Source organism: Channa argus, chromosome 9, assembly GCF_033026475.1.
Source record: "Channa argus isolate prfri chromosome 9, Channa argus male v1.0, whole genome shotgun sequence".
NCBI classification, from domain to species: domain Eukaryota; kingdom Metazoa; phylum Chordata; class Actinopteri; order Anabantiformes; family Channidae; genus Channa; species Channa argus.
Window position 1 is genome coordinate 2,904,396 of NC_090205.1, and position 27,826 is coordinate 2,932,221.

The 27,826-nt window shown below is 42.1% G+C and overlaps 2 protein-coding genes across 2 annotated transcripts; both read left to right on the top strand.

Moving 5' to 3' along the window:
* Positions 1–11,003: 11,003 nt before the first annotated feature.
* Positions 11,004–14,217, top strand: LOC137132906 (trace amine-associated receptor 13c-like; the record flags this gene model as incomplete). Its single annotated transcript, XM_067515924.1, has 1 exon — positions 11,004–14,217. A coding segment is annotated over one exon (852 nt), but the record flags the coding sequence as incomplete, so codon positions are not given.
* A 5,838-nt stretch (positions 14,218–20,055) lies between these two features.
* LOC137133587 (trace amine-associated receptor 6-like) lies at positions 20,056–27,596 on the top strand. The gene is made up of 2 exons (XM_067517358.1): positions 20,056–20,333; positions 25,840–27,596. Exons 1-2 carry the CDS (start codon positions 20,173–20,175, stop codon positions 26,654–26,656), a joined length of 978 nt encoding a protein of 325 aa, XP_067373459.1. The 5' UTR covers positions 20,056–20,172; the 3' UTR covers positions 26,657–27,596.
* The last annotated feature ends 230 nt before the right edge of the window (positions 27,597–27,826 follow it).

A 27,826-nucleotide genomic window follows, 5' to 3' on the forward strand; every position in this document is an offset into this window, starting at 1 on the left:
GAAAGACATGATGACATGAACAAGTTTAAGGAGGTGAGTGGAAAAGCAGACAAGCTTGGGCAATTGTTGAGAGAATTGACCCCTGGCTCCCCTGAGCCTGTGCCTGTTTGGAGCACATATTTGTGCAAAAGGTTTTTCTCTAATTTGTCCAGACCGTCATCTTCAAGCCATACTGAGGATCTCAACTGCTTCCTCTCAAGTCAAATGTGGCTCAGCTATGTGAGAGGAAGCGCTGCCAGGTCTCTGGCAGCAAAAAGTAGACAAGAGAAGCCATGTTCAGAAGAACAGTTCGTGTTCATGTTCAGAAGAAACCACTGAAGTTAAAGAACTGTTAGTAGTGATGTTTGAGAAGATTAGATTTTTTTAACAACTGACAAGCAAGTCACTGTGATGGTAGAAATATTTCTAACAAGGCAAGAAAATCTGTGTAGGCAGGTGTGCAAAGAGTAGGATGAAGATGATGCCTAGAGTTAAGATGGAGAAGGGACATCAAAGCCCAACGAATTTGTTTCACGGAGAAAAAACTGTTGTATTACCGAGTCCTGGTCAGACTCTCAGACCATGAAAAACAAAATTTTCTGGTCAGATGAAACAAAGATTGAACTCTTTGGCCTGAATGCCAAGTGTCATGTCCGGAGGAAACCAGGCACTGCTCACCACCTGGAAAATACCATCCCTACACTAAAGCCTGGTGGTAGCAGCATCATATTGTGGGGATGTTTTTCAGTGGCAGCAACTGGGAGACTAGTCAGGATGGAGGGAAAGATGAATGTAGCAATGTACAGAATGCCAGGATCGCCAACTTCACTCCCCCCTTCAAAACTTTTATTTTTGCAGCCACTTCCTGTTCCTGGTCCTGTCACATTTTTCAGCTGACGAGCTCAGTGTCCGGTCTCCCCACAATAATGGCACAAGCCCTTGATTAGACATCATTGTCATTCGCTTGCAGGCAGCCTCGAACTCCCCACCTGCATTGGTTCCTCAGAAGGGTGTTTGCCCTGCTCTGTTGGCTGGAGCACAGATAATGCTCGCTCTAACGTTCCTGCTGCCGCGGATCTACTGGTACAACAAGTCTTTCGCCTTCATAGGTTGCCAGAGGACATATTGTCGAAGTGGGGACCGCAATCCTCTGGAGCGGTCTGGGCGGAGTTTTCAAGGCACTGGGCACCTCCGTGAGTTTTTTCATCTGGGTTTCACCCACACACCAACGGATAGATGGAAATACTCAATCAAGAAATTGTAACCATGTTACGTCGCATGTGGGGCCGTAACCCTTCCACCTGGGCCTAAAAGCTCGCCTGGGTGGAGTATGTACATACTTCTACCTCCTTCTAAATTGTTAATTTCCTTCTACATTATGTAGTGAGCATTTTGTTTTTGTTTAATTTTTTATTTGCCTGCTGTAAGTTCAATTTATATTCTTTTGTTTATAAACATTTTACCACACTTCCTGTCTCGTGGTGGCTCTTGCTCTTGAATCCCAATGTGTGTTGTAATTTCACTGCTTTAGAAGAACCAGACTGGGAGTTAGCATGGCTGGTGCCAAATAGCAAGAAGCCTGTAGCCTAGAGAGTTTTATATGAACTGACTGGGAGACTGAGCAGCTTAAAGGAATGCTGGGAGGAAGAGTTGAGAATTGAGGGAAGTCTAGAGGTTCTTGCAGAAAACAGCAGCATCTTTAAAGACTGAACACATTTAACTCATGTCCTTTCTGATAGAGTCCAGGCTATGACTTTCCTCTTGCTGACGGTGGAGCTCTTAGTGAAACATATGATCTACTTCATAAGTGTTTAATCTTCAGCCAGGTCTTCAGTATACAGTGCCTTCCAAAAGTATTCAACCCCCTTAAACTTTTCCACATTTTGTCACATTACAACCACAGATGTAAATGTATTTTATTCGAAATTTTATGTGATAGACCAACACAAAGTGGCAAGTAATTTTGAAGTGAAAGGAAAATGATAAGTAGTTTTGAAACGTTTTACAAATAAAAATCTGAAAAGTGTGATGTGCGTTTGTATTCAGCCCGCTTTACTCTGATACCACTAACGAAAATCCAGTGAAACCAGCTGCCTTCAGAAGTCACCTAAATAGTAAAGAGTCCACCTGTGTGTAATTTAATCTCTGCATAAATACACAAAGTCTATTCTGGAGCATATAACTGGGTTCCCCAGGCGCTTTATGCAGACTGAAGAAGCTGCTTGGATAAACAGCGAAACATTTCTAACAAATTAAAAGAAGTCCAGTTGACATGATTCAACCTTTGGATATAAATGCACCTTTTCTGTGAAGTCCCCAGAGGTTTGTTGGACAGCATTAGTAAAGAAACAGCATCATGAAGTCAGGGATAAAGTTTTGGACAAGCTTAAAACAGCGTTAGGTTATAAAAAAATATCCCAAGCTTTGAACATCTCACATGGCACTGCAATCTATAATCTGAAAATGGAAAGTGTGCGAGACAGTTGCAATCCTACCAAGACATGGCCCTTCCCCTATACCGACAGGCCGGGCAAGCAGAGTATTAATCAGAGAAGCAGCCAAAAGGCCCATGGTCACTCTGGAGGACCTGCAGAGATCCACAGCTCAGGTGGATGAATCTGTCTACAGGACAACTATTAGTCGTGCAAATCTGGCCTTTATGGAAGAGTGATAAGAACAGCTCACTGGGACAGAGGTTCACCTTTTAGCAGGACAATGACCCTAAACACACAGCCAGAGCTACAATGGAATGGTTCAGATCAAAGCATAATCATGTGTTAGAATGACCTACTCAAAGTCCAGACCTAAGTCCAATTATGTAATTTGCTGTTCACAGACACTCTCCATCCAATTTGACTGAGCTTTAGCTATTTTGCAAAGACGAATGGGCAAAGGTTTCATTCTCTAGATGTGCAAAGCTGGTGGAGACAACCCCCCAAAAGACTTGAAGCTGGAATTGCAGCGAAAGGCGGTTTTACAATGTATTGACTGAGGGGGCTGAATACAAACACATGCCACACTTTTCAAATATTTATAATAGAAAATCAGTGTGAACATAACAGAATGGGAGCCTGGTGGCTCAGTGGTAGAACATGGTGATGGGATGAAGACTGCGAGTTGCCACCAGGGGCCAACCTGGTGCCTGTCGCGAGCCCAGATAAAATGGGTTTCAGCAGGAAGGGTATCCAGCGTAAAAACACAAATCGACTTGTGGAACATGTTCCACTGTGGCGATTCCTGAAGAGACGAGACGAAATCCGTTGACCTTTTTAGTGTGAAGGCTTCATGCTACTCTGACTAGTTGCTTAGTGAAGCAGTGCACAAGAAGAGATCATCTGTGATGAGCAAAAGTGGTGTGAAAATGGCGAGCCAATGCTGCTTTGTGTGTAGTTTGTAAAAAATACACGTGAACAAAACCAATGGCAAGAACAGACCCGTAAATTGTAAACAAACAAAAGAAAAAAAAAAGAAATGGGATAGGAGAAAGGAGACAAGAAAAGAATAACAGTATGAGTATGAAGGGGTGGAGAGAAAAGGATGATGAGGATAATGAAGGTGTGATATGTAGAGTGAAGGAGGGACGTGAGGTCCCAGCAGAGACTGAGTGCAGAGGACTGATGAAGTGTGTGTCACACAGATAAAAACTGTTGTATGACTGAGTTGTGGTCAGAAAGCTGCTACAGTTGCAGCTCTCTTCACATCTCTGATGATGGAGGTACATGATGGAGCAGAGCTCTGCTTTCCACAGCTCCTCAACACCTCCTGCAGGAAGCCACTGATTTCTTCGTCTGACGCTGTGACTCTGCCTTTTCTTATGTCTCCTGTCTCTGTCCTCACTGTGGCTCTAAACCTGCTCGTCATCATCTCAATCTCTCACTTCAGGCAGAGTTTTGCTTCTCGATAGAATTAACAAGCTTTATGATTTATAAGGATGAAGACAGATTTTAGCAGAAGAAATAACTTTTATCTATATGATCTTTACTCTGTGGCCTGTTGACACTTGTTTGCATACTCAAGCTCAACATCTCATAAATGTGAACATATATTTGCTCCCTTTTAGGTGAAACCTAAATTTACTCCAGTTATTATTTGAAAATCATTTGTAATTACATTTTTCACTTTTCATAACTGCATTTAAATGTTGCTTCTCTTCTGTTCTCTGCCTCCAGGCAGCTCCACAAACCCACCAACCTCCTCCTCCTCTCTCTCTCGGTCTCAGACTTCATCGTAGGCCTTGTGATTATTCCTGGTTTAATTCTCAGAAAAACATCCTGCGGGTATCTTGGTGACTTCATGTGTTTCCTGTTTAAGTACATTGCTACTGTTTCTGTCTCAGCCTCAGTTGGAAACATGGTTCTAATATCAGCCGACCGCTATGTGACTATTTGTGAACCTCTGCATTATCCCATCAGAGTCACTGTGAGAAGAGTGAAACTTTTCATTTCTCTGTGTTGGCTCTGTTCAAATCTCTACAGCAGTTTCTTTGTAACAAATAACCCATTTCAGAATGTTTCTTGCTTTGGAAAATGTGTGTTTTACATTGACTACACTTTAGGATTCATTGACCTTGTTTTAATCTTCATTGCTCCAGTTACTGTCATCGTAGTTCTGTATGTGAGAGTGTTTGTGGTGGCTGTGTCTCAGGCTCGTGCCATGCGCTCTCACATTACAGCTGTTACACTGCAGCATTCAGTGACTGTGACATCAAGAAAGTCTGAGCTGAAAGCAGCCAGGACTCTTGGAATTCTTATAGCTGTGTTTCTAATGTGTTTCTGTCCATATTACTGTGTCTCCTTTGCAGCGGGAAACATACTCAATAGTTCATATGGAATCTTGGTGCCATGTCTCTTTTGTTTTAACTCCTGTCTAAACCCTCTGATTTATGCTTTGTTCTACCCCTGGTTTAGAAGAGCTGTTAAACTCATTGTCACTCTTCGGATTCTGCAGCCTGGATCCTGTGAGGCCAATGTCCTGTAGAGAGACTGTGAGGGACTGAAGTTAGCCTGCCACATATTAATATGATTAAATATATTGATATTGTAAACATTGTTTAGTGTGTTAAATGACAAATGCAGAAAGTGAGAATAATTGTTTGTATATTTGTCTGACCTAATAATTCTTCATCAAAAATAACAACAATCATTACGATCCCTCACTGTTGTCTCGTTTGAATCATGTAAATTAGTGAGTGAATTGACAAATACAAACGGAAAAATCTGAAAAATAAAGGAAATAATTAGATACTATTTTAGGCACTGTATGTTTCTGTACTTCGGTTTCATTTCCTAGATGATAGGAAGATGTTTATTTTTAATTAATGATGTGATCAATGATTCATGATCAATACTTCAAAGGCAGTGTGTTCTATAGATAATTGATCTCTGTCCACTTTCACCATGATAAAAAAAACAACACTTCACTAGAATTATACATAATTACATTAAAAATACAGTAATACATTAAAAACAATTGTTTTGTTTACACCACACTGGAGACGTGCCAGTCCAAATTTTATTAACGGGGCCATTTGTTCAGTTTCCACTCAACAGTTTGGGACAGAGCATCCACACATGGACTTAATTATCCGGACTTTGTAGTAGACTCAGGAAGAAACTGGGATAATCTAAGGAGCGTCTCACTCTGATGTTTGTGTTCTCACAAAGTCGATACTTCAATAAAATCTGGAGAATTTCAGGATTCCAGTACACTGGTGAAAGATGCTAAACTTTGTCATGTAGGAGTGTTGGGCTGTATCCACTTCTCCAGTCTACAAGGATATCAAGTAGTGTGAGTCCAGAGTTAAAAAGAACTTGGAAGAATCCACACATCCTGTAAACTGTTCTGTCCTAAATCATGTTGGTATAATAAGAATTCTTCCATTTGTCAACCAGTGTTGCCAAGTTCTTTTTATCTCTCTTATTTTTTTTTATTTATTTTTTTTAATGGTCTATAAGATTTCTCCCATGTGCCGTTTTAGCCAATGGGGCCTCTCTGGGTGAGTAGTTTGGAATCTGCCCTCGACAGTGTCAAGTTATTTTTTAAAAAAAACTCGTGACCCTTTTTTTGTTTTGGGGTTGGGAATTGGTTAAATTGGTGCAATGCATTTAGGAGTGGGGTTGAGAGAGCCCCCTTGTGTAATAATGTGCCCTGGGTAGCCGACTTTCTTCAGTGTGCAAATTGTCATTTTGATACTTAATGGCCAATTTCTGATAGATGTTGTAGCAAGTGCACACTATCATGTTGCTTGTTTCTTTTAATGTCTTACAAATCAACATATTGAATCAAAAACGACCCTGCAGAAAATTGTAGTGTCTCCAGGTTACGGTTTAAGGTGGAAATAACCTGGAAACTAACTCTTGGAATGACATAGAACACGGGTTAAGGTGGGTGAGGGTTTACAACTGCTAGTGGACTTCCAGGTGGAGCTCCATCTAAAGATGGATTTAAATGTAGCTAATGCTCGGGTATTAACATACACACTAATGGGGTTAAGTGCAAGACAATAATAAAATGACACATCAATTCTCCACCCAGTAAATTCACTCGACAATTGTTTTTCTGTGATTTTTGCCTAGTGAGCATGTAAAAGTCGCTCAGCATTTTTCCATTATGAGTGAGCCTGATGCTCCTACTGTATAGCACGGCCGACTATACATGCTCCACGAGTTGGAGGATGGTCTTCAGCCAAGCCATTCTCCAGTCCATACAACTGGATTTGAAGGCAATGTTGATTTCTGACCTTTTAGGTGGTTCTCACAAAATGACATCTGCCCAGCTCCAATTTTTCTTTGTATGTGACGTCAACTGCCCAAGTGTTAATGACTTCTATTTATAAGGGTCAGACATTAGGACCAAATCTGGCCTGAGAGTTGTCCGGCGATACCCGGTTGCAGTGTGCATATCAGGGTATTGCCTAAAACCCAAAGATGCAGATTGGGTGGGTTAAGCAGGACGTCGTATATGGATTTTTTCCTATCAGTTTATACACTATAACCCAAAATAACACAGCAAATGCCTATATTTCATATATATATATATACACACACACACACACACACACACAACAATTGCCCATTGAGCAAGCCGTAGGCACCAGTTAAGAGGAAAAAACCACCAGCAGAACCAGGCTCAGGGTGGGTGGCCATCTGCCTCTTTTGGTTATCCGCCATTTGGTGTAAATGGAAAGTGGAGAGAAAAAAGGAAAGAGGAAAAAACATTGGGCAGGTTGATCGGAAAATGCACCTATCCAAATCCGGGAATAACTGCAGAACGGGACAGATAAAGGGAGACAAAAAGACAAACTCTCATGGTCCCACACTCTTTTCCACTTCCTGCCCCCTTCCACTTCTTGTCCCCAGTTTTTGTCTCTAGCTTCACCAATCATCACCGCTCTCAATTGCTTTCACCTGTTCCCCTGCCCTCTTTAAACCCAGCTGTTCCTGTCTCCGAGCGGGTCGACGCCACCTCTGGCTCTGGCCCTGTCTCTGTTTGTCCTGCCTCTGTTTGTCTGGGTCCTGCTCCGGGGCCTGTTCTTGTCTCCGGTTTGGCTGTCGCCAGCCCAGTTCCTAACTCATGATCCTGTTCCTGATTCTGCTCCTGATCCCAAGTCGGCTGACACCCCACCTGTTGCTGGGCCCGAGCGGGTTGCAACCCCTCTCCTGGAGGTGGCCATCGCATCCCCTCTTGTCCAGCTGATCAGCGCAGCCACGGTTCCTGTTCGTGGGTCAACCGATGCTCCTTCTGGTCCAGCTCCTGGTCCTCCATTACGGGGTTCCAGCCATCGACACTGGCCCCCTGCCAGGCCTCCTACCAGGCCCCCTGAGGGCTTCAGCTCGAGCCACTAGGTTTAATGTGCCATTATCCCCCTGTTTAGTCTATATCTACTTCCTAGTTTGATTTTGTTCACGATCTGTGTTTTTGTCTCCCTCGGCTATACTGTTGCTTTGTAGTCCGAGCCCGGTCCCCAATCAGCTTCCCCTGTTATTTTTTACTCTGTTTAGTTGTCAGTTCCCTCCTCATTTTGGGCTTTTGGGTCCATATACAAAAACCTGATACAAAGTAAATATCGTACAGTGGTGACTATATCTATCTATCTATCTATCTATCTATATATCTATATATATATATCTATATATATATATCTATATATATATATCTATATATATATATATATATATATATATATATATATATATATATATATATATATATATATATATATATATATATATATATAAAAGCAGGAACCCCCAATGGAAGGACAACCCCTGGATGCTGTGCAAAGGATGGAAGGCCCCCTCATTAATTTTAAATATGGTGGCCAAAACATTATAACCACCTTTTCTTCTAATGCACTCCAGTAGAACTCCACTTCCCACTTTGACCTCAATAATGAACACATAGTAGAATTATCGACTTTCTGAAAGTTTCAACTAAAAAACGGAAGAATCATAACTTTGAGAAAGCAAAATTCATGGCATAGCTGCTTTAATAGAGTGCATTTAATTGCAAAGGTGGTCATAATGTTATGCCTGATTAAAGTATATAAAGTGTATACTGGATTGTTATCCAGGTAAAGGGGAGTAATATAATACAGAGATGGTTGTCCTACTTCTAGGTTCTCCCATCCCTGCAGGAGAATTTGCCCTTTTAGATCAGAGCTGTCCATGGTGCTGAGCTGCACAGCAACTGCAAGTTTTTGCCATTAATTTGACATTTTGTATCTAAAAACACTTTTCTTTATGTCCTACTCGTACTCTATCACGATTTTAGCGGTAACAGATGTATTGGACCCAAAAAGTGTAGGACTAACAAAGGAGTGGAAACAAAAAGTTTATTGTGAGAGGGAAGTAGTGTTGGGAGAGGTAGACAGACCGGGCTGCAGGAGATGCACACCTTTAGTTATCGGAGGGGCTGGAGCACAGAGTATTGCGGAGTATCAAGGGTGGATAAAAAAACTGAGCTATGGCAAAATTCAGTATATATTATTAAGATATTTAGATTCTTACGATGGGTTAGTGACGAGTGATGCCCTACTAGTGAAGTCTGTGCATCCAGAGGAGAGGAGCCAGCACAGGTGAGGGGGTGCGGAAAAAAGGAAAACTGAGGGCGGGAGAAGTAATCAGAAGAAAAGCCAGCAACAAAGTACAACTACAATACAAAAGAGAGATCCAAGTTTACTCAGTCCACGGGAACAATACACAGCAGCAGTGACTTACTGAAAAAGGTTTGCAGCACAGTAGGGAGGGAGAGACAGAGACAGCAGGGTGGAGGGGAGGTAGTGAGGCTCACCAGGACAACACAAAGCAGAGACATAGTCCTGACATACTCGATCTATCTGCAGCATTTGACACTGTGAACCATCAGATCCTCTTGTCCACACTCTCTGACTTGGGCATCTCTGGATCAGCTCTGTCCTGGCTTCAGTCTTACTTATCTGGGCGAACCTTCAAGGTTTCCTGGCAGGGGGCATGTTTCTCACTCTCATTGCCTCTCCACCGGTGTGCCACAGGGTTCAGTTCTTGGTCCTCTTCTTTTTTTTGTCTATACTGAGTTCTATCATACGCTCACATGATCTTTCCTATCATTGCTATGCTGATGAGACACAGCTCTTCCTGTCCTTTGCACTGGATGACTCCACTGTCTAGTCACACATTTCTGCATTAGTCTTGTCTCTGTTTGTCCAGGTCCTGCTCCGGCACCTGCCCCCAGGCTGTTCAATGCCTCGCCTTGCCTCGACTTAGATCCTGCTCCGGCACCTCCCTCCGGTATGCTTGACGCCTCGCCTCGCCCAGCCTCGCCTAGCCTGGTTCTGTTTTGGCTGCAGGTTGGCCGACGTCCGGCCTGGTTCTAATTCTGTTCCTTGTTCCGGGTCTGCTGAGGTCCGGGCCTGGTTCTGTTCCTGGTTCTAGGTCAGCTGAGGTCCGGACTGGTTCTGATCCTCTTCCTGGGTCTGGGTCGGCACGAGGTCCGGCCTGGTTCTGATCCTCTTCCTGGTTCCGGGTTGGCAGAGGTCCGGCCTGGTTCTGGTCCTGATCCTGTTTCTTATCCTGTTCCTGCCTTTGGGTTGGCTGACATCTGACACGTTGCGGGTTCTGAGTAGGTTGCCACCCCTCTTCTGTAGGTTGCATCTCCTGTTTCCCAGCTGACCAGCGCGGCAACTGTCCCTGCTACTGGGTCAGAACCTGGTCCTCCGCTGATTGGTTCCAGCTGTCCTGCCTGGCCCCTGTAGGGTTTCCGCCATGGAGTCCGGCCTCCACGCCAGCCCCCGGAGTTCCCCCCGCCATGGTCTTGTAGAGTCTTTATGTAACCCCAGTTTGAGGATCTGTGACTTGAAATTTCAACAGATACTTTTAGATTAAAATACAGAGAACGAGAGAGGATGTAGGTGCAAGGAAAAGCCAAATTGAAAGATTTTAGTTCAATTTAAGACAAAATCAGTGGGATACAGAAAATAAGGCATCAGACTCACAGAGGCAGTGTAAAGAGCAGAGAATGTGATGAAGACGATGATGTAATACAGAGTAATGAAGGAGGGACATGAGGTCCCAGCAGAGACTGAGAGCAGAGGACTGATGAAGTGTGTGTCACACAGATAAAACTGTTGTATGACAGAGTTGTGGTCAGAAAGCTGCTACAGCTGCAGCTCTCTTCACATCTCTGATGATGGAGGTACTTGATGGAGCAGAGCTCTGCTTTCCACAGCTCCTCAACACCTCCTGCAGGAAGCCACTGATTTCTTCGTCTGACGCTGTGACTCTGCCTTTTCTTATGTCTCCTGTCTCTGTCCTCACTGTGGCTCTAAACCTGCTCGTCATCATCTCAATCTCTCACTTCAGGCAAAGTTTTGCTTCTCGTTAGAATTAACAAGCTTTATGATTTATAAGAATGAAGACAGATTTTAGCAGAAGAAATAACTTTCATGTATATGATCTCTCATAAATGATTTAGGTGAAACCTAAATTTACTCCAGTTATTGTTTGAAAAGCATTTGTAATTACATTTTTCACTTTTCATAACTGCATTTAAATGTTGTTTTTCTTCTGTTCTCTGCCTCCAGGCAGCTCCACAAACCCACCAACCTCCTCCTCCTCTCTCTCTCGGTCTCAGACTTCATCGTAGGCCTTGTGATCTTTCCTGGTGTAATTCTCAGAAAAACATCCTGCTGGTATCTTGGTGACTTCATCTGTTTCCTGTATAAGTACATTGCCACTATCTCTCTCGGTTCCTCAGTTGGAAACATGGTTCTAATATCAGTCGACCGCTATGTGACTATTTGTGACCCTCTGCATTATCCAACCAGAGTCACTGTGAGAAGAGTGAAACTTTGCATTTCTCTGTGTTGGCTCTGTTCAAACCTCTACAGCAGTTTCTTTGTAACAAATAACCCATTTCAGAAAGACGTTTATGTTTCTTGCTTGGGAAAATGTGTGTTTTTCATTGACTACACTTTAGGAACTGTTGATATTTTTGTGACCTTTATTATTCCAGTTACTGTCATCGTAGTTCTGTATGTGAGAGTGTTTGTGGTGGCTGTGTCTCAGGCTCGTGCCATGCGCTCTCACATTACAGCTGTTACACTGCAGCATTCAGTGACTGTGACATCAAGAAAGTCTGAGCTGAAAGCAGCCAGGACTCTTGGTGTTCTTGTAGCTGTGTTTCTAATGTGTTTCTGTCCATATTACTGTGTCTCCTTTGCAGCGGGAAACATACTCAGTAGTTCATATGGAATCTTGGTGCCATGTCTCTTTTGTTTAAACTCCTGTCTAAACCCTCTGATTTATGCTTTGTTCTACCCCTGGTTTAGAAGAGCTGTTAAACTCATTGTCACTCTTCAGATTCTGCAGCCTGGATCCCGTGAGGCCAACATACTGTAGAGAGACTGTAGACAGACTGAGATAATCCCTGAATATGTTGGTAATAAAGTGGATCTGCTGGGACACATTTTCAGTTAATGATAGTCCTGAGATTTATACTTGACTTTTAGTTAGATGATGGGGATTTGCTTCCATAGCTTTTATTCACTGATGAACTAGCATATAACATAACACACAACTGTGTTATTTTGTATAGCTACAGATCATGTTTTTCTGTTCCCACACCAAGCCCTGTATCAAATGTTGTGTTCAGTGCTTGTCATTTATTAATATAATCTTAGAAAGTTTCTTGTTTTTCAGAGACTTCTAAGCCACCACATACCACACATGTAGCTTATGCAACAGGACTTGAGATGGTTACGAAAGATGAAGAGTAGGGAATAAGGGGGTAACAGCCTATAAAGTTGAAAGCCTGGAAAGGTTCTACTCAGATATCATTTATATTTCCACAGATTACCAGGTGAAAGTACATTGCATACAGTTGTTCTCAGAAGTTACTTCACCAGCAAATGATAGTGGATGACTGTGTGTTAAAAGCATCACTTCAGTCATTTCATAAACGAATCATACTTTCAACAATACAGGCACTAAAACTCACAATGAATTGAATGGATTGGACTCATGGGTAATGTCCATCAGTCTGAATTTTGGCACTTAGACCTGTCCAAAAGTTATTAAAAACACATTTGAAGCTCCAATGTATGACTTTTTTCATGTGTCCTCTTCCAAAATATTTGGGTAAAAATTGTTTGTGTTAAAAATTAGATCTTGCGCTGAGATTTTGCTTTTGATTATATCAGACGACTGTATAATGTTAAGGCAATTCAGACCCTTTAGGGCAGCATTTTAAAACATTGACAAAGGCAAAAGGTCTTTATCAACTCTTTAGACAAAGTGGCCACAAGACAGGACCAGATTAAGAGTTATCCAGAAAACCTTAGGCTGGCTCTATGGACTTGGATTTTCATTTCCCAGGAGTCGGAGGGAACCATTCTGAGGCTGAATGTTTGGGTCACTCGTGTGAAGTGAGGACCAGAGGTGTCAACTGATCATCGTGTGGTGATGGTTTGGATCAGATGGGAGGGGAGGGTTTTGGATTTATCTGATAAGCATTGAATGTGTAGAGAATGTAAACTGGGAACATCTGAATGAGATGAGACTTTACCTATGGCAGATTCTGATGTAGTTCTGGCTAAGCACCAGGTATGAATAAAATTCCCCTGAAAGGCTGAATGTTTTGGACATTCCCGGGCTTTTTTGGCTAATACACCTCTTCAGCGTTGTGTGTGATGGGGATAGTGCACATGACCTGGCAGATGGGAGTCGCGTTTCCCATATTTGAAAAGAGAACTGGATGGTAAACTCCAATCGACCGGGTATTGCACTGCTCACTTTCCGGGCACTGCAGAGATTGTCCATGCAGTCCACTTGTGACTTGTGGATATGAAAAAGACATATAACCATGTCCCTGTGGGTTACAGTGCTCATTGTTCGCCTTCACCAGCATGTCCCTTCTCACCGATCGTGTTTTCAAGGCACCTTGCTTCTGAGGTTTGGAGACCTCAGGATGATCAGTTTTTGCTTTTAATTTGGATTCTGCTGGTTTCATCAGATTGTCACCTTCAACACGTCCTTGGGCAGTTTGCAGTCAAAGGTGAGTCAGCTGGAATGAGAGTCAGCACCTGCAAGTCTGAGGCCCTTTTAATTCAATTCAATTCAAATTTATTTATCTAGCGCCAATTCACAACAAAGTCATCTCAGGGCACTTTACAGAATAAAGCCAAGATTATGTAGATGAATAAAGAGAACCCAACAATTCCCCTTGGAGCAAAGCCATAGGCAACAGTGGAGAGGAACAACTCCCTTTAACGGACGAAACTTCCAGCGACAAAACATCGGGAAGATTGGTAGGACCAGTAGCTGCACGCTGGAAGACACACAGCTTCAAAGCCGGGGGACACCTCCAGAAAGGGACACAGAGAGGGGGACAGAGAAAGACAAAGACAACTACGGGAGAAAACACACAGAGTTAATGACATACAGTGGTGACAATTGTGGGGTGAGAGGAGAGGAGAGAGGGACAAGAGGAGGAAAAGAGCTCAGTGCATCGGGGGGTGGGTCCCCCAGCAGTCTAAACCTATAGCAGCATAACTATAACTAACCATAACTAGCTTTATCTAAGAGGAAGGTTTTAAGCCTAGACTTAAAAGTAGAGAGGGTGTCTGCTTCCCGAATCTGAACTGGGAGCTGGTTCCACAAGAGAGGAGCTTGATAGCTAAAGGCTCTGCCTCCCATTCTACTTTTGGAAATTCTGGGAACCACAAGTAGGCCTGCATTCTGAGAGCGAAGTGGTCTACTGGGATGATATGGTGCTATGAGATCTTCTATATATGATGGAACCTGAACATTCAGAGCTTTATATGTAAGAAACAGGGTTTTAGATTCTATTCTAAATTTAATGGGAAGCCAATGGAGAGAAGCTAGTGAAGTTGAAATATGATCTCTCTTGCTAGTTCCAGTCAGCACTCTTGCTGCAGCATTTTGGATTAATTGCAGGCTCTTTAGGGAGTTACTGGGGCATCCTGAAAGTAGGGAATTAGGGACCATCGAAGGTGTACAAATGCAAAGACAAGGAAAATAATGCTCAAAAGTAATTGAACAAGTAAGTAAACATGGCAGTGTAGTGAGGAGAATCTGATACAGAGAATCTGATGAGAATGCAGGTGTAATACAAAGTGATGGAGGAGGGACATGACGTCCCAGCAGAGACTGAGAGCAGAGGACTGATGAAGTGTGTGTCACACAGATAAAACTGTTGTATGACAGAGTTGTGGTCAGAAAGCTGCTACAGCTCCAGATCTCTTCACATCTCTGATGATGGAGGTACATGATGGAGCAGAGCGCTGCTTTCCACAGCTCCTCAACACATCCTGCAGGAAGCCACTGATTTCTTGGTCTGAAGTTGTGTTTCTGGGTTTTTTGCTGTCGTCTCTTTCTGTCCTCACTGTGGCTCTAAACCTGCTCATCATTATCTCAATCTCCCACTTCAGGCAGTTTCATTTCTTTTTACAACCTGTTATTTTTTATAAGTTTTAATAATATGCAATTACACATTACAGAAGTAAAGAAGACAAATCATCACATTTTTACTGTTTGCATACAAAACACTTTTTGATACTTTGCTCCACTTTAACTACAATTCTGTCTGGCCATTAATCTTTAATTCCTAATTATTGATGTTTCTAATAAGTGTAATTGTTTTCTCCTCTTCCTCCAGGACACTCCACAAACCCACTAACCTCCTCCTCCTCTCTCTGTCTGTGTCAGACTTCATTGTGGGCCTTGTGTTCTTTCCTGGTGAAATCCTCAAAAAAACATCCTGCTGGTTTCTTGGTGAACTTATGTGTTCCCTTAATACATATTTTGGCATTGTCTGTGTCTGTTCCTCAGAAACATGGTTCTCATATCAGTTGACCGATATGTGGCCATATGTGACCCTCTGTATTATCCCACCAGAGTCACTGAGAAAAGTAAAACTTTGCATTTTACTGTGTTGGTTCTGTTCGATTCTCTACAGCAGCCTCTTTGTAAAGGATGACACATATCAAAAAGACAAGGAAACATCCTGTTATGGAAAATGTTTGTCTCATGTTGACTACATTTTAGGAACTGTTGATGTTTTTGTGACCTTTATTATTCCAGTTACTGTCATCATCGTTCTGAATCTGAGAGTGTTTGTGGTGGCTGTGTCTCAGGCTCGTGCCATGCGCTCTCACATTACAGCTGTTACACTGCAGCATTCAGTGACTGTGACATCAAGAAAGTCTGAGCTGAAAGCAGCCAGGACTCTTGGTGTTCTTGTAGCTGTGTTTCTAATGTGTTACTGTCCTTTTTACTGTGTCTATTTTGCAGAACCAAACTTGCTAAACACTTCATATGGAACCTTTATCTTCTGCCTCTATTGTTTTAACTCCTGTCTAAACCCTCTGATTTATGCCTTGTTCTACCCCTGGTTTAGAAGAGCTGTTAAACTCATTGTCACTCTTCAGATTCTGCAGCCTGGATCCTTTGAGGCCAACGTAATGTAGAGAGACTGTGAGAGACTGAGAATAAAAATGTATTATTGAAGATTCAATACGATTTATTGTCATTATCTAATATGCACAGAAACACAGTGGACTATAATGAGAAAAAATGAAAAAGAGAGATGATAAAACAAGAAGACATTTAAGTAGAGTAGTGCTGAATGATATCTGAATGTCTAAAAGAAACTGGTTTAAGACATAACTTAAGGGGAAACTCAGTGATTGTGAATAGATAACGATAGAAGCTGAATCTCTCTTTAAGTCAGGTTCATAGTTCAGTTTAACTGCAGTAATAGTTCAGTAGAAGGACTTTGCATGTTCCTCTTATGTTTTTGTGGGTTCACTTTGGGTAATGGAGCTGAATTAGTAACACTAAGCTGCCTGTAGGTGTAAATGTGAACCTAATAGGTTGTCTGTCCCTTTGGCCGTCGGAACTCTGCCTCCTGCCCCATGTCAGCAGCACATACCAATGATCTTTAACAGGATAAGCTGTTAAACGATGACATATGAAAAGACAAACACGGGACCTGCAATTGGTGCAGAACACCAGCTCACCAACTGTGTGAGTGGGTAAATATTAAAGTCAGCTTAAATACTGTGCATCTTAAACAAATGCCAGAACGGTAGAAGTCAGTGTATGTTGCCATAGCGATGAGAAGAGGCTCAACATGCTCTGTCGCCCTCTGATGCACTGCCTCCTCTGTCATGGACCAGCACAGACTGCAACTTATCATTGGCTCAGCGAAGTGAAGTGGCTGCACTCAGTCCAGGACCCTAGATTGTGTAGGAAATAATGAAAAAGAGAATAAGGAAGATTCATATTAAAAGTTTACAGGTTTCGTAATAAACTGGATGTGGTGAGTGACGTGATTATCAAGGGCTTTTACCTGAAGCCTGGCAGACAGTTCCTCAACCTCCAGCCCCATCTCATGTAGGGCCATAATCCTTCCACCTGGGCCTAACAGCTCGCCTGGGTGGAGTATGCACATAACTCTCTACCTTGATTTTCATTAGGATGCACCCCATTTGAAGCAACTTAAGGTTATCAGCCGCCACTGTTTCAGTGAGCGCCATAAAACTTGGGTTTGAGTGAGGGGACAACAGAGGTCAGCCCAGTATGCCAACAAAAAGAGGTCCCCCGCTCCTCAGTAAAAGGTGGGAGACAAGGTGTGGCTTTTGGACAAACCTTCCACTGAAGGTGGAAAATAAGAAGTTGGCACCCCGGTTTGTAGGCCCCTTTACCGTCTCCAAAATAATCAACCCCGTTGCTGTTAAGTTCAGCCTACTGAGCATAATGAGTGTTCCATGTTTCCTTTGTAAAGCCAGTTCGAGATTCTCCACTCCACCAACCTCCTTGCCAGCCCGGGTCATCGATGAGGCTCCAGCCTGTTCGGTCAACAGCATCCTCTGGTCCAGAGGTCGTGGGATAGGCGTGCATTACCTGGTTCACTGGGAAGGTTACGGTCCAGAGGAAAGGCGCTTTTTCATCTTCTGTCTCTGTCATCCCGCAGTTCTCCTCCCCGCCAGCTGAGGCTTCCCACCATTCAGTTCCATCCCAGTCTGTCTCCAGTCCCTCTTGGCTTTTCGTTCCTCGGCTGGCACCGTTCAATACACCTGATTCAAATCACCCATCTGTTTTTGTTTTATTAGGACTTTCGTTTCCATTGTTCATTGCTAGTGTGTCTCCCCATGTATCCTGTTGTCCCTATTCTCATTTGTTTTCCCGACCACCAGCTTGGTAACCTTCTCAGTGCATTAGTCAGTCTTGGAATTTGTTCTGTTAGTTAGTAATTGGAGTGAGTAGTCTTTAGTTAGTTTTCTAAATTGTTAATTTCCTTCTACATTATGTAGTGAGCATTTTGTTTTTGTTTTATTTTTCCTTTGTCTGCTGTAAGTTCATTTTATATTCTTTTGTTTATAAATCTAAAGCTCTTAGTGAAACATATGATCTACTTCATAAGTGTTTAATCTTCAGCCAGGTCTTCAGTATACAGTGGCTTCCAAAAGTATTCAATCCCCTTGAACTTTTCCACATTTTGTCACATTACAACCACAGATGTAAACGTATTTTATTGGAAATTTTATGTGATAGACCAACACAAAGTGACAAATAATTTTGAAGTAAAAGGAAAATGATAAATAGTTTTCAAACATTTTACAAATAAATATCTGAAAAGTGTGCAGTGCGTTTGTATTCAGCCCGCTTTACTCTGATACCACTAACGAAAATCCAGTGAAACCAGCTGCCTTCAGAAGTCACCTAAATAGTAAAGAGTCCACCTGTGTGTAATTTAATCTCTGCATAAATACACAAAGTCTATTCTGGAGCATATAACTGGGTTCCCCAGGCGCTTTATGCAGACTGAAGAAGCTGCTTGGATAAACAGCGAAACCTTTCTAACAAATTAAAAGAAGTCCAGTTGACATGATTCAACCTTTGGATATAAATGCACCTTTTCTGTGAAGTCCCCAGAGGTTTGTTGGACAGCATTAGTAAAGAAACAGCATCATGAAGTCAGGGATAAAGTTTTGGACAAGCTTAAAAGAGCGTTAGGTTATAAAAAAATATCCCAAGCTTTGAACATCTCACATGGCACTGCAATCTATAATCTGAAAATGGAAAGTGTGCGAGACAGTTGCAATCCTACCAAGACATGGCCCTTCCCCTATACCGACAGGCCGGGCAAGCAGAGTATTAATCAGAGAAGCAGCCAAAAGGCCCATGGTCACTCTGGAGGACCTGCAGAGATCCACAGCTCAGGTGGATGAATCTGTCTACAGGACAACTATTAGTCGTGCAAATCTGGCCTTTATGGAAGAGTGATAAGAACAGCTCACTGGGACAGAGGTTCACCTTTTAGCAGGACAATGACCCTAAACACACAGCCAGAGCTACAATGGAATGGTTCAGATCAAAGCATAATCATGTGTTAGAATGACCCACTCAAAGTCCAGACCTAAGTCCAATTATGTAATTTGCTGTTCACAGACACTCTCCATCCAATTTGACTGAGCTTTAGCTATTTTGCAAAGACGAATGGGCAAAGGTTTCATTCTCTAGATGTGCAAAGCTGGTGGAGACAACCCCCAAAAGACTTGAAGCTGGAATTGCAGCGAAAGGAGGTTTTACAATGTATTGACTGAGGGGGCTGAATACAAACACATGCCACACTTTTTAGATATTTATGATAGAAAATCAGTGTGAACATAACAGAATGGGAGCCTGGTGGCTCAGTGGTAGAACATGGTGTTGGGATGAAGACTGCGAGTTGCCGCCAGGCCAAAAGGGGCCAACCTGGTGCCTGTCGCGAGCCCAGATAAAATGGGTTTCAGCAGGAAGGGTATCCAGCGTAAAAACACAAATCGACTTGTGGAACATGTTCCACTGTGGCAATTCCTGAAGAGACGAGACGAAATCCGTTGACCTTTTTAGTGTGAAGGCTTCATGCTACTCTGACTAGTTGCTTAGTGAAGCAGTGCACAAGAAGAGATCATCTGTGATGAGCAAAAGTGGTGTGAAAATGGCGAGCCAATGCTGCTTTGTGTGTAGTTTGTAGAAAATACACGTGAACAAAACCAATGGCAAGAACAGACCCGTAAATTGTAAACAAACAAAAGAAAAAAAAAAGAAATGGGATAGGAGAAAGGAGACAAGAAAAGAATAACAGTATGAGTATGAAGGGGTGGAGAGAAAAGGATGATGAGGATAATGAAGGTGTGATATGTAGAGTGAAGGAGGGACGTGAGGTCCCAGCAGAGACTGAGTGCAGAGGACTGATGAAGTGTGTGTCACACAGATAAAACTGTTGTATGACTGAGTTGTGGTCAGAAAGCTGCTACAGCTGCAGCTCTCTTCACATCTCTGATGATGGAGGTACATGATGGAGCAGAGCTCTGCTTTCCACAGCTCCTCAACACCTCCTGCAGGAAACCAATTACTTCTTTGTCTGAAGCTGTGATTCTGCGCTTCCTCCTCTCTTCTGTCTCTGTCCTCACTGTGGCTCTAAACCTGCTCGTCATCATCTCGATCTCACACTTCAGGCAGAGTTTCACGTCTCATTAGAAGCTTTGCTTTGTGTTTTAGAAGTATGAAGCTAGACTGTTCCAGAGAAAAATAACTTTGATAATGCATTTGCTCTTGAAAATTAACATTTGATTAGTGTGATGCATAAATATGCTTTGTTTTAGGTTTAACTTAAATTGAATCAATTTTTGCACGAATAATTCTAGTTATGCTCTTTGCTTCCTCCAGGCAGCTCCACAAACCCACCAACCTGCTCCTCCTCTCTCTGTCTGTCTCCGACTTCCTCGTGGGCCTGGTGACCTTTCCTGGTGTAATTCTCAGAAAGACATCCTGCTGGTTCCTCGGCGACCTCATTTGTTCTCTGTATAAGTACGTTACCACTGTCACTCTCTGTTCCTCAGTAGGAAACGTGGTTCTTATATCAGTGGATCGCTACGTGACTATTTGTGATCCCATGCTTTACACAACCAGAATCACTGTAGGAAGAGTAAAACTGTGGAATTTTCTGTGTTGGCTCTGTGCAAACTTGTATAGCAGCCTATTTGTAAAGAATGACCTGTTTCAAACGGACAAGTATGTGTCCTGCTATGGGAAATGTGTGTTTTACATTGACTATGCTGTAGGAGTCGTTGATGTTTTTGTGACCTTTATTATTCCAGTTACTGTCATCGTAGTTCTGTATGTGAGAGTGTTTGTGGTGGCTGTGTCTCAGGCTCGTGCCATGCGCTCTCACATTACAGCTGTTACACTGCAGCATTCAGTGACTGTGACATCAAGAAAGTCTGAGCTGAAAGCAGCCAGGACTCTTGGTGTTCTTGTAGCTGTGTTTCTTATCTGTTTCTGTCCATATTACTGTGTTTCTTTTGCAGGTGGGAACATGCTCAAAACTTCCTATGGAACCTTTTCGATTTGTTTCTATTGTTTTAACTCCTGTCTAAACCCTCTGATTTATGCCTTGTTCTACCCCTGGTTTAGAAGAGCTGTTAAACTCATTGTCACTCTTCAGATTCTGCAGCCTGGATCCTGTGAGGCCAACGTCCTGTAGAGAGACTGTGTTACTGAAATGAGATCTGTTCATTATGTAGTTTATGATGATGATATTATATGAATATAAAAAAACACTTACTTACTCTTATTTCAAAAACCCAGTAGTTGTTGTACTGTATTGTCAGTTTCCAACTACCTAAAGAAGGGGTGTGCAATATTGACAAAAAATTATATCTGGATATTTTCCAAGATTTAATTGATAACTACTTACAAGGGGTTAATACTTTTTATAGGCATTGAAATTGAAGTATTTGTAATACTGTGTTTTATGTTCGGCCAGAACAAATACCACCAAAAGTCTTAGGTTATTGCAGATAGTCAGGCACATTCACAAAACGGTAAATAATTATATTGTTGGTCTGAAAGGAATGAAAGTGCAGCAGTATGGCAACATAGAGTATTTAATGTTTATGACCATGTAGATGAAGAGATTATGGATGTAGTGAGAGAGGACATGAAGTTAGTTGGTGTTACTACGCTGCCTGTTTGTCAGCTCAAGAGTCACTTATACTACATGTTCCTAAATGTAACCCAAAGTGTTTTTTCTACATTCAGGTCCATTTTTTTGAGTCTGTACACCAAAAACCACTTACCAGTTTTTGTGCATGGCTACAAACCAATTTCTACAGAAAACACAGAAAAACATAAGTACTTAATAGCTAATACCGAACACGATAAAAAGTAAAAACTGGAAGTCATCTTACTCCTTGATACTTGATACTACACTATTATTGTTTTGTCACGAGATTCACGTGAGACCATATTTGCTGCACATACTAGGGTTTCTGTGTAAACCAGCCTAAGTTGAGTAAGTAAAGATGGGAGAATGTGCATCAACAGCAGCAGGGTGATAAGCAGCTGTATCTCTGGGAATATCTGGCAGTTCATTAAGGAGGCAACAGGCCACTTTCATATCATGTCATTGATTCGCACACAAGAAGGTAGCAGACACTAGGGACATCTTGCACAGGGACACCTGTTTTCACAGGTAACAACAGAATAACAGAATACACAACAGTTACAGTGCAGTATATAAAGTTAATGCGTAATGTTCAGTACATGAATGAATGAAATAAATGAGGATTTGGACCAGTGTGTGAGATCGATACAGTTCGATGTTTGTATGTGCAAAACAGACGAGGAGGGGAGATGTTTAGTGGTGTGAGGGGTTAGCGGTTGGCAGAGTTCAGTAATGTAACAGCTGTGGGAAAGAAGCTGTTCCTGAGTTTGGTGGTTTTAGTCCAAAGGCTCCTGAAGTGCTTCATAGAGGGAACGAGGTGTTGTGTTGAGGGTGATGAGGCTAGAGCAGGTGTGGCCTGACCTGACATGCTAAGGTCTGCTGGGCATAAAGTTCGGTATCATTTGTTACAGACAAAAGTGGTGATGAAAAGAAGGCACATGGGTGATTGTTCTGATACTGATCAAACCCCTGGGACAGGAAGGCCCCAACCCCATTATCGGAAAGCATCCATCTGTATCAAAAACTGTTTAGTGAGGTCTGGGAGAGTCTGGATGGGTGGCCATAGAGAAAGTCTCTTTAAGTTGAGTGAAGGCTTGTTCTGCTTGAGTATTCCATTCAAACTTTGCTTTTATGGAGGTAAGGTGATGGAGGTACCTTGGCGTCCAGTGCTTCTGTGATGCATGTCTTCATTTCCTTCTGCTCAGGGGGAAAAGGTTGGCCTTGGGGTGGTGTAGCGCTGGGAATGAGATCTATAGCATAACCATAGGGTCTATGTGGAGTTAGAGATGTTGCTTATTGAAAACTTTCAGTAAACCAGATCTAAATATACAGTGTTTCTGGTATTTTGGATAGATCAGGCAAAACAGATTCAGACTCTCCAGAATTAGACACAGGAGGCATAGAGTCTAAACACAGACAGGACTCATAACATGAGGTCCCCGGCTCCAGAATCTTTCCCTCCTCCAGTCCGAGTGCGGATTCTTAGTACCAATGGGTGGTGAGGGAATGGATCACGAGTAGTGATACAGATTCCAAATAGTCTTTTGGGAAACCTGATGTAGATACTTATAATTGATGGAGTGCAACTGAAAAACAGAGATAAGGGAATTACTTCCACACTGATTTTCTGAGCAAAATGGCAATCAATGAAATTAGCATTGGAGCCTGAATCACTGAAAACTGAAACAAGCCTGCGAATAGAACTGACACTGACCTGAGCTGGAATGAGAGGGCGGAAGGCTGGTGGTGATGTCAGAGATTGGCTCAGCAGCATCCTCCCAACCTGCCCCGTCGTTTTACTGGGCATGAGATAGACCGGTGGCTGAGGTAGGCACAAATTCTCTCTAAGGCATCTCTCTCTCTTCATTGGACAAATGGGAGTGCCCCAGCTCCATGGGTCCCAGAGTCTCCAAGCTGGAAGCGAGCAAGCCCTTGAAACAAGCTCTGACAGAGATTTAAAGACCTAGAGGACAAGAAGTAAAGGAAGAGGTAGAGGTATCCAGAAGGAACAGACAAAGGCAGAACCATGAAACAGAGCAGGGGTATTTAACCATATAGGTAGAGTAGTAAGTCTTACGATACCAGACAGGGGTGAAGGGAAACAAGCAGGTCGAAGGTCCCAAACAGGTTCAATACAGGTTCAAACAGGAGGCATGTCAAAATAAAAGCCCAGAAATGGAAGTGAAGCTGGGGATTGTGACAAGAAACTGACTTTAACCCGAACCTTATCTACAACCCCAATTCCAAAAGAGTTGGGACGATGTGTAAAATATAAGTAAAAACAGAATGGAAGGATTTGCAAATCCGATCAACACATATTTCATTTACAATAAAACATAAAAGACATATCAGATGTTGAGACATTTTAATACTTTGTTGTAGCATCTTTAGCACCAATTACAGCCTCAAGTCTTTTTGAGCACGATGCTAAAGGTTTGACACCTATTTTTGGGCAGTTTCTCCAGTTCTTCTTTACAGCACCTGTCAAGCTCCATCAGGTTGGATGTCCTGTTAAAAGATGAACTGTCGCCCCAGTCTGAGGTCCACAGCGCTATGTAGGTTTTCATCAAGGACGTCTCTGTACATTGTTGCATTCATATTTCCCTCCATCCTGACTAGTCTCCCAGTTCCTGCCGCTGAAAAACATCCCCACAGAATGATGTGATCACCTGGTTCTTGGTCACCTCCCTGACTAAGGCCCTTCTCTCTTGATTGCTCAGTTTGGTTATCCCACTGTAGGAAAAGTCCTGGTGGTTCCAAATTTCTTCCATTTATAGATGATGGAGGCCACTGTGATTATTGGGACCTTCAATGCTGCAGAAACTTTTCTGTACCCTTCCCCATATCTGTGGCTTGATACAATCCTGTCTCTGAGGTCTACAGACAATTCCTTGTTCTTTATGTCTTGGTTTGTGCTTGGACATGCTCTGTTTACTGTGGGACCTTATATAGACAGGTGTGTGCTTTTCCAAATCATGTCCAATCGACTGAATGTCCGATAGGTGGACTCAATCAAGTTGTAGAAACATGTCAAGGATGATCAGTGGTAACCGGATGCACCAGAGCTCAGTTTAGAGTGTCACCTAAGTATTCACAGCAAATGCTGTGAATACTTATATTTATGTGATTTTTTTTTTATTTTAATACATTTGCAAAGATTTCAAACAAAGTATTCCTCTCAGCTACCCCAGCACTGACCGTCCTCACGTAAAATGCTACCAGCCCAGTATTTAGAAATGGGGGAGGGCTGCTAGTGGCAGCCATGACCTCATAGTTTGTGCTGTCAAAATATATTAGGCAATGCCTATTTTTTGTTTATTATGTGAAAAAATTTTAAACATGTAATCTCTTACAAATTACTCTAACTAGCTGCATTCATCCTTCTTTCTTTTTTGAATACTTCCCACAAATATCATGATGCAGAGCCCTCAGTGTTCCCCCTTAGGGATTGTTAGTCATGTGAATGGCAGTGTCAAAAAGGTCTGATTAATGACTTTTTACAGACATAGTTGTCCTTCTGCTGGCTCTTCTGTCTCTGCAGGGGACTTTATGCAACCACAATTTAAAGATACATCAGTGGTAAGACACTTTAACAAACCTTTTTAGAATTAAATAGAGAGAATTGGAGATAAAATCGGTGCAAAGAGAAGCGCAATCAAATAATTCAACCCTTAAAACTGAACAAGTTAAAAAGAGAATCATAAAAGGGGATAAGGCTTCAGACTGAGGCAGTGTAAAGTGCAGAGAATGTGGTGAAGACAATGATGTAATACGAAGAGTGATGAAGGAGGGACTTGAGGTCCCAGCAGAGACTGAGAGCAGAGGACTGATGAAGTGTGTGTCACACTGATAAAACTGTTGTATGACAGAGTTGTGGTCAGAAAGCTGCTACAGCTGCAGCTCTCTTCACATCTCTGATGATGGAGGTTCATGATGGAGCAGAGCTCTGCTTTCCACAGCTCCTCAACACCTCCTGCAGGAAGCCACTGATTTCTTGGTCTGAAGTTGTGTTTCTGCGTTTTCTGCTGTCGTCTCTCTCTGTGCTCACTGTGGCTCTAAACCTGCTTGTCATCATCTCGATCTCCCACTTCAGGCAGAGTAACTTTTTCACCTTTTCAACTTTGAATTTGTAATATTTATATGTATGCAGAAAAAAACGATTGAACGCAGACACACACACACACATATATATATATATATATATAGACTGCTCATCATTGAATGCATGTAAGATATACATATGCTCCATATTAAATTCTACTTATTGCTTTACTTTTACACTGACTCCTTATCTAATAAATTCATATTTAGCACTTTTTTCTGTGTTGTGGCTGTAATAAGTGTGACTTTGCTCTTCTCTGTCTCCAGGCAGCTCCACAAACCCACCAACCTCCTTCTCCTCTCTATGTCTGTCTCCGACTTCCTCGTGGGCCTGGTGACTTTTCCTGGTGTAATTATCAGAAAGACATCCTGCTGGTTTTTAGGTAATATCTTGTGTTCCCTGTATAAGTATACAGCTACTGTCACTCTCTGTTCCTCAGTTGGAAGCATGGTTCTAATATCAGTCGACCGCTATGTGACTATTTGTGACCCTCTGCATTATCCAACCAGAGTCACTGTTGGAAATGTGAAACTTTGTATTTTTCTGTGTTGGTTTTCTTCTATTCTCTACAGCAGTTTCTTTGTAAAAAATGATTCATTTCAAAATGACAAATATACTTCCTGCCAAGGAAAGTGTGTGTATCACCTTGACTACGCTTTTGGATTCATTGATGTTGTTGTGAGCTTCATTGCTCCAGTTACTGTCATCATAGTTCTGTATGTGAGTGTGTTTGTGGTGGCTGTGTCTCAGGCTCGTGCCATGCGCTCTCACATTACAGCTGTTACACTGCAGCATTCAGTGACTGTGACATCAAGAAAGTCTGAGCTGAAAGCAGCCAGGACTCTTGGTGTTCTTGTAGCTGTGTTTCTAATGTGTTACTGCCCATTTTGCTGTGTCACTCTTGCAGGAGTAGACATGATCAACACTTTATATGGAATCTTGGTGCCATGTCTCTTTTGTTTTAACTCCTGTCTTAACCCTCTGATCTATGCTTTGTTCTACCCCTGGTTTAGAAGAGCAATTAAACTCATTGTCACTCTTCAGATTCTGCAGCCTGGATCCTGTGAGGCCAACATCCTGTAGAGAGACTGAGATTAGATGTGCTCAGTAGGAAAACTGCAAAATTCAAATCGGTTAGAAGTCAAAATATGTCTTGTCATTTTTGACCTATTAATTTCCAAGGATCAAAATGAAATTGTTTTTCCCCTCTCTCTACTGTTATTATCATTATTCTTTTTTATATTTTATTGATCTCACAGTAAAATGGTTGTTAAGAACAGTTAATGAAAGTTAATTAAGGCACCAGTGCTATTGGGGTTTCAGTGTTTTATTAGGGAACACGTTATTGTCAAGGCAAAAACTGTAAAGCAAGTTTAGGCGGCAAAAGGCAGCTCACAGTCTTGGTTATGGTGAGTTTATTCAGCAAGAGGGAGAAACTCACACAGCAGAACAGAACTACACTCAAGAGTGGGTCAATCAGACTGACCAGGTTTTCCAGGTTATGGTCTTTGAACCAGTCAGCTCAGCAGCTGAATTCACACAAAAGGACAAAGGAATGACTCAATGCAAATCAACCTCACAGAACATACACACAGTGGTCAGGAACATAATTAGCAAGTCTCTGAGACCAGTCATCTCCTATGTGTTCCCTGCTGGGACAGCTTCCTGATGGAGCTCTGGTCTGAAGACAGTGCAGACAGAAGGTTCTGCTGAGGTGCGAAAGCAGCATTTGGTCACCATCAACAGGCATTTTGCATTTGTAGGAATTTTTTTCTCACAGTTATAGCCATCCAGTGTACAAATAAAAATAATTTAATCATGTCATCCAAGAAGTTATTTACAGTTCCAACTGTGATAAAACGCTTTATGAATATTCTATGTAGACAGTCACCATTAGTAGTTGCTGTAAATTCAGTGTCTTGCTGTATTTCGCTGTCACTTTTACTTCTATCACATTTTTTATGTTTCCATTGTTGAAGCAACTTACTAGATATTGAAATGCTTTCTAATAAATTGTAAAACCCACAGGCTGTTAAGGATTTTTTAACCTGTGTGCTTAGTTTGTGAATGTGAGCCACTGGGTCATGAATACGTCATTTTCTGCTTTTACTGAGATAATATAATTTGCGTTTATAGAGTTGTTTCTAGATTTCAAATAGAACATTTGACTATAAAGCACAACCGTTTAAATTAATAAAAATAACATGTGGTGTCTGTAAACTTGTTCTAAGATTCCTAATGTAAGAATCACAA